Source organism: Lonchura striata, chromosome 6 (assembly GCF_046129695.1).
Source record: "Lonchura striata isolate bLonStr1 chromosome 6, bLonStr1.mat, whole genome shotgun sequence".
NCBI classification, from domain to species: domain Eukaryota; kingdom Metazoa; phylum Chordata; class Aves; order Passeriformes; family Estrildidae; genus Lonchura; species Lonchura striata.
In genome coordinates, this window is record NC_134608.1 from 48,789,530 (window position 1) to 48,796,871 (window position 7,342).

The 7,342-nt window shown below is 38.6% G+C and overlaps 1 protein-coding gene across 1 annotated transcript in view; it reads right to left on the bottom strand.

Annotated features, from left to right (window-relative positions):
• OTOG (otogelin) overlaps positions 1–7,342 on the bottom strand; it is an 89,799-nt gene extending 82,457 nt beyond the window's left edge. The window contains exons 1-3 of the mRNA XM_021525661.1: positions 7,316–7,342; positions 7,167–7,221; positions 5,895–5,985 (exon numbers count right to left, since the gene is read on the bottom strand). Of these exons, the coding sequence (XP_021381336.1) occupies positions 5,895–5,946 (52 nt within the window). The 5' untranslated portion in view covers positions 5,947–5,985; positions 7,167–7,221; positions 7,316–7,342. The remainder of the gene's footprint in view (positions 1–5,894; positions 5,986–7,166; positions 7,222–7,315) is intronic.

Genomic DNA, 7,342 nt, shown 5'->3' on the forward strand with positions numbered 1-7,342 from the left:
GTGCCTCACCACCCTTATATTAAATAATTTCTTACTAATATCTTATCTAAACTTACTCCCTTTCAACTTCAAGCCATTACCATTTCCATTTGTAATCACAGTATAAATACTGAGTAATTATTTGAAGACTTTCAAAATGCCCAAACAATTAATTTTGATACCCTTGCTTTCAACAAGCAGACTCCCACCCTCCAAAAAAAGCAAATAAATAAATAAATAAATAAATGCTCAAAAGAACAAGGCAGGCAGACAAAGTAAAATGCAATGCTTCTTTGCCTGCTAGCCCAATTATCCTGCTCCTTTCCCTGCCTGGCCAACATCAGGTCAATAAAAAATAATGCAAGCACGGTGCAGAAACATCCCTACTTACCCTGACTGAGCTATCTCATTTACATGCTCACAGTGACCAATCTTGTCAATAATGCAAAAGCCTGTTCCTCTTGTCAAGAGAGGCAGACATTGATCTCTTTCATCTTGAGTGTTGTGAGACCTGTGTAACCAGAGCTCTGGTCTCTGTTCTTTGCTTCTCTAAGATTATGCCCTGTTGCCTGTCCAGTTACAATAATGTGCAATTAGGCTGCAAGTCATGTTCCTCTGAGCTGTAGAGGAAGTTAGCCCCCTTTTGATGTTTCAGGTTGAATGATTTTGCTCTAAGCATGGCTCAGGTAACCTGCTCCAAGACATGTTTGTTCAGACTGTGCAAACAGTCAGCTGACCTGAGGACCCTTGCTGTCACTGTGAAGGATCTCCCTGGCTCTCTTTTAGAGAGAGTGTTAGCCAAACCTGAATCAAAAAATAAAATTACTCCATCACAAGCATTTTCTTCTTTATTAAGATCTCTTTTGTCTGTGTGTGTGTATGATTCCAAGAAAATATTATAATCACAGCTGTTGTGTTTGTTTACATCCCTTTTTAAATCATTGTTAAGTGTCTTATACTGCATAGAACACCTGTGTGCAAACATTACTTATCCTTAAGCAGGTAATGAGTAAAGCAGGTCACATTTAGTGCTCCTACTACTGTAAATGTGGCCTTCTTTAATCATCCCATTCTGATCCATTAACACAGAAATACTTCCTAAATTATTCAGAATAAATATCCTCTAACAAGGGGCTCATTCTAATCTTTGTCATTAAAGGAATATGAGCTGTCCAACTAAGCTAACCCATACAACCACATCAAAAGTTTATCTCTCCCCTAGAAATGTGAGAAACATTTTCATATTTGCAAAAAAGGAAAAGACACCAAAGCTAACTGAAAGTTAAAATTAGGGAGACTTACAGAAGAATATTTTGTCCTCCATTAACCTGAAAGCAACACCTATTAAAAACTCCTCAGCTCCTCTTTCCCCATTGAAATTATGCCAGTTGACTGCACTGGGTTGGAATCTGAAACTGAAAACTGGTGAGAATTTTCTAGCAGAAAACAGTAGGCCTAAGTGGAATGATTTGACTCACATAAAAAATAATGGCATTTCTAATGAGTGTTGCCACTAGAACCTGCAGATCACCCTAATAATTCCACCATTGCTGTGATGAAGCAACCAGCCTCAAATTCCTTCTTTATCAAATACAATGAAGACTTGGGATCATCTTGTAACACAGGTCTGAATTCTTTTCTGTTGTTTCCAGCTTAAATACCCTAATCTCCTGTAACTACTGACTAGGCTGCAGCCCCATGGGTAGGGTTATTTTAGTCCCTTGAGCACATGGCCTCCTTTCCAGTTCATCCCACTTTTAAATTTTGCTATCAGCAGTAGCAGAACTTTGAGCCCATTATGTATCACATCCTTTGAAAAAGTGTCACTAATCCAGCCCACATCACTGCAAGGGGTTCTGCAGAGTAGTGTCCAAGCTTCACACAGAGACATTCCTTTGCAGCATCATGATAGCTGTTCAAAGGCATCTTCATCAAAATGCACATGTATTTTTAAATATTATTATTGATGCAATGTATTTTGTGGCTTTGCATCTCTGATATGGTGCACACTTAGATTTATCTGCTTTCTTGCATTACTTCTTCTCCAATGAATACTTAAAGTCTCTTGAATTTATTTCCGTTCCAGTTGAACTCTATGTCCTGACTTGCTCATCCATGATTTGTTCTTCTGATCCAACATGCTCATTGGGAGTAAAATAAGTAATTTCTATAGTGTGGAGCCCTTCAGCATGAAGTGAGATAGAGTTACTAAAGAAATGCTCTCCTCTTGGAGCAAAAAGAGGTAACTGCAAAGAAATATCTATGTATTCCACACAAAAGATAAGATACTAAATCAAAGAGACATCTAAAATAAAGGGTTTTTTCACTTTAATTCAGGAAAACATCCATTTTGAAACACTTGATTTTTGCTTTAACTATCACATTAATACAAATGCTTGAGCTCAGGTCCAACCTCACAGCAATACACCATTATCAGCAGTACACTACTAATTCTTGAAGATTTGTACCTGATGTGTACCATCCTATGAGTATTTTTCTGTAAAACATTGAGTACTTAGTGCTACTATTTTTTCTACTAGTTAAGAAAAAAAATTGCTTAATGCAAAATAGCAGACAGGGGTTTCCTTCCAGGGTATTCATTGCTAGATTCACTTGGGAAGAAAACTAAGTATAAAAGAGTAATTTTGAGATCTGAAGTGATAAAGTTGCTTAAGCAAGATAGATACAAGATCCAGCCCATGCCTTCAGTTTTTATGATTTTGCCTAGATATCAACTTTGACCCAAGCAGCTTTAGCAATTTGAGGTCATTTACAGAAATAGATGGGAATTATATTTTTTAGAATTCTTTAAAAATTTTAAAGACATTTTAAAGTAGCTATGTAAGACTTGAAGAATAGTTCAGTTGAAGAATCTGGAGGTAATCACAGTATTAAAATAACCAATTCTTTAAAAATCAACAAATGTTATTCTTGAATGGAAAGGTGAAAAAGCAAAGCAGATCCGGACACAATTGCAAGAAAAATATATTAGATTTAGAGCCACACATAAAAGAGTAGAATGCATACTTAAAATCTAATACTTAAATCTTTGCTGTCAACTTCCTTGAAATTCTGTATTTTGTAACTCTGCATAACTTCCACTGCATGTTTCTCTAGGTGCAAGTTTCAGGTGTTCCTTCAGCTATGGGAGAATTAATACAAGTATTTCCTGCATTCCTTTTTACTCTTCAACTTCACAGCCTTTGAAAGCACCTGCCTGCAATGGCACAGGTTTTCCCTGGCACACAGACTTCAGCAGGATGCAACACAGCCCAGGGCCAAGTGCCTCCTTGCTCTAGGATGTAAAATTTTCCTCTCAGGGATTCTGAGGTGAATGAGAGGGGTGCAATTTTAACCCTTCAATTTTAAGAGCCTTTCAGTTAGCTGCATATTTTCTGTTCTGGTACATTTTCTGAAATCAGTTCTCAAGCACACACTGTAAGGGACAAATATCTTTTATGATTTCCATGACTCATGCCTGCTACAGCATTTCAACACAAGAAAAAATTGTACTGTTTACAGTGTTAGAAATTCTCAGCAGTAGTCTGAATACTTCCAGAAATAATTTGGTTTACCTGTTCCAGGTTCTTAATATGTGGTAGCTCAGGAGTTTCCTGCTTGGTTTTTTTTTTTTCATTTGTTTGTTATTTTTTAATTTTGCATGAATAAGATTTGTGTGGAAGAAAGCTAAAAGTTTAACAGCTACATAAACTACACATTAACTTCAATTATTCTGATAGCATTTCAAATCCTGTGTTCCCTGTCTACAAGAAACTAACACAGAACTTTTTCTCTTGGTATTTGCTTGTGCAATAGCAAATTTTTTGTTCCATTGACAGACAAGACACGACATCACTTTCTGAAGTGTTTTCAATTGACTAATACAGCACAAAGGTAAAGAGATCTCTTGCAAAAGTCATGCATTTGCTCCATATAAAGCATGCTGGTTTATCTTTATAAAGTTACAGAATGCAAAAAAACCCTGATATTGCAGGAAGAATTGACTGCAATATAATTTCATTATAATTCCAGTTCTACAAGTATTTCAAAGAATAATTTTCTTAGAGACATGGCTAAAGTAGAGAAAGCAGCTGACAGGCTACCTTGTTGTTTTGATTTGGGTTTTTTTCTCATTTATTTGGGTTTCCATTTGTTCAGGTTTTTAAACAAGCAAGGTTTATTATTTCATATATTCCCAGATGTTTGTAAATCCCACTCCATGGGTAGAGATACCACAGCTTGCATCTCTCTTTAAATTGGAAAGACCAAAAGGAAAACTATTTTTCTAAGTACTAGGAGCACTGTACAAAATAGATCAGGTTATTCTTTTGTTCTGTTTTTTAATGAATCTTTCACACACAGACAATAGACTCCATTTGCCACACACTTTATTGTGATTTAAAAAGGAAACTTCCAAGCCTATGCATTCCACTGTTTAAGAGTTCAATAATGCTGATTTTATTTGCCTTCAAGTATGGGCAATCATTAATAATTTTTAAGGTGTGTCTTCAACAATATTGCCTTTCCAAAACAAGTGCATCAGAAATGGAAAACTCAAAGAATATTTTCACCACAAAAAGACAAATTAGAAAGAAAACAAAAACTTTGTACTGTTACATGTACAGAGAGCAATAAAACCTAATTCTTGCCATCAAAGCTGCATCCTCCTCTAGAAGCTTAGCCATGTGATGAGTTAGCATGAGATGTTTGTAACTATTTTGTTCTCCCTAGCTCCACATTTGTTCTTCCATTTCTACTAGTCCCAATTAAAGAAATTTTCACTGGGCAAAGACTAAACCTAGGAAAAAAATTTATTATGACAACAAATTTCTCAGCATGATCTGCATATCTTCTCTTTGTCAAGTATGTTATTTAGTATAAAAAAAAAAAAAAGTGCATAAATTCTTGGTCCATAAGGTGGTGCAAGCCTTAAAACCATTTTATCATAGACAATCTATGATTTTTCTCATATACTGAATAATATTCATAGGTAATAGTTTTTATTAGAGTTACATTATGCTTCTCTAAACTCTGGTATCATTCCTCCATGTTCAGCTACACACTTCCCAAAAGCTTCTGAAAAGAGTGTGTACTGAAAACATTAAAAACTTTTGGAGATGACACAACCCTCATCACAATTTCTGAGTCCATCCCACACATCATCTTGCCTTTTGGGCTGTAAAGCTATGGGATTCAAATTGAGACAATTCACTATAAGCTATGTCCCACATCCAATGCAATCAGGCTGACTGGAGAGAAGGCTTGCAAAACTAACTAAAATTACTCTGAATTCTCACTTTTCTTCTTTGTACAAGACAAGCATGACACAGACTGTTCTCAGAGTTAACACAGAAAATCTTTACCCTTCAGCAAAGACATTTTAAGCCTGTCCATTTCACTTCTGAAAATAAGACGAATCAAAAAACCGAAGATGCACATTCCTCAAACAAATGCACTGCAAACTGGTGGCCAAAAGGACCTTATCCTGCTAACCCATAGATAGTACACACAAAAAGCACCTGCAAGTTACCTCAGCAAAAGTAAACAATCTCCAAGCACAACAAAGGTACAGGACATTCAAATTAATGGTGCCTAAACATCAATCCACATTTTTGGGTGTATCACTATAAAAGAAGACTTCCTTTCTGAAAACTCCTTATTACAAAATCTGCAGTTAAGAACAGTCTTTCAAATTATTGAATCAGAAACAGGTATAAACTTAAAGCCAGGTAAAACTCCATGACAAATTCCTATACTCCAGGGTACCTTTGGGACCAAACAAGGTAGAATCTCATTATCCTTCAAGTTTGTATTAGATATTTTAGGATTTTTTTTTTTCTTCCTAAGAATGATTAAACAATGCAGAAAATAAGGGACAAGAGAAGTCACTTTATGTAGAAATATAAATAACTTACTGGGTGGTCCACATTTCATACTGTGAATTCTCCTGTTTCGAGACAAGGACATTGTTGTAGGTGAAGTGTTATAAACTGCCAATCCAGACTCCTTTCAGAAAGAACAACAAAATCAGAAGTTATAAACAAGACACCTAAAAGTCTCTTCAGTCTGTCAGTAAATTTACCATTTTTAGTAAGATGATTGCTTTGTATTGTCTTACTATAAAGGTCTCAAAAAACTCCATTGTAAAGTAAAAAGTGTACTCTACTCAAGACACTACTCCAATGTCTTTTTTCTTCCTCCTAAATATACTTTTTCTTGGTGAAGATTCCTGCTCAGCAGGCTAGCCCAGAAATAAACAAAAAGTTTATTACTATATCTTGAATTCTTGGTGGGAGAACCTAAATCCAGGAGCATTGACTATTATTGGTGGTTGATTTGGTTATACCTGTTTGCAGTTATGTGGCATTTTTTCTTTGCTGAGCTTTTCCCAGAAAGAGCAGGGAGAAAGCAGAGAGAAAGTTGAACCCTCTGAGGAGCCACGAACAAGGACAACAAAGCAATCCTTCCTTTTCCCACCCTGGAACAAGGGAGCGGGAACCACACACCCTAATTACATTTCAGCAACGTGCCATGAGTGACACAGTCGAGTTGCCAAGACAAACCACATCCAAAAACTTGAGTGCTGAGCTGTAATGACCCGATACTGCCAGCTCGTTTACCTGCAGCGAGAAGCAAAAAGGCTCCCACAAAGCAATTGTTGCTGATGAGCCACACCAGACCTCAGCTTTTCCTCAAGCAAGGCTGCTTTGTACAACACATAACTTCTTGAACCAGCTAAAGCTCTAGATACAATCATACAACATTTTCTCACTGTTCTAACACTGAACTTGTGTTCAGGATTGGCAGTTCTCGTGGCTGGGATAAATACACATTCGAAGGCAAGTCCTGAAGAATTACCAAGGGTAGAACAGCCACCCAAGATACAGACAGTATCACAGCAATGTACAGATACATTATTGAGGCAAGACACGAGAAGTCCATTATCCTGATGACAAGCAGAACTGTCCCGCACCGCCAGTCCCCCTCAGAGGGGTCTCCCCGGGCAGCGGCGCTGGCAAGCCTAGCACCACCCGAACCCATCAACCTCGGGAGCCCTGGATGCAATGTGGTGGATGCTCTCTTTCCGGGGCCCGCCCGGCGGGGAGCTGCTCACGGCAGCGGCCCGGTGAGCCCAGCGAGGTGAGCCGTGCCCGCCCGCCGCTCCTCAGCCCGGCCCGCATCCTCACCTGCGGCGCCGCGCCGGGGCCGCCCCCGCTCCGGGCTCCCGCGCTGCTGCCTCGGCTGAGGGGGAGAACAGAGCACGGTTAGCTCGGCCCGGGCGGCACAGCCACCCAGCCAGCCCCAAAATCCCCGCTGGGTCCCGGCCGGCTCTTACCTGGGGAGCGGCAGGTCCCGGTGTGCC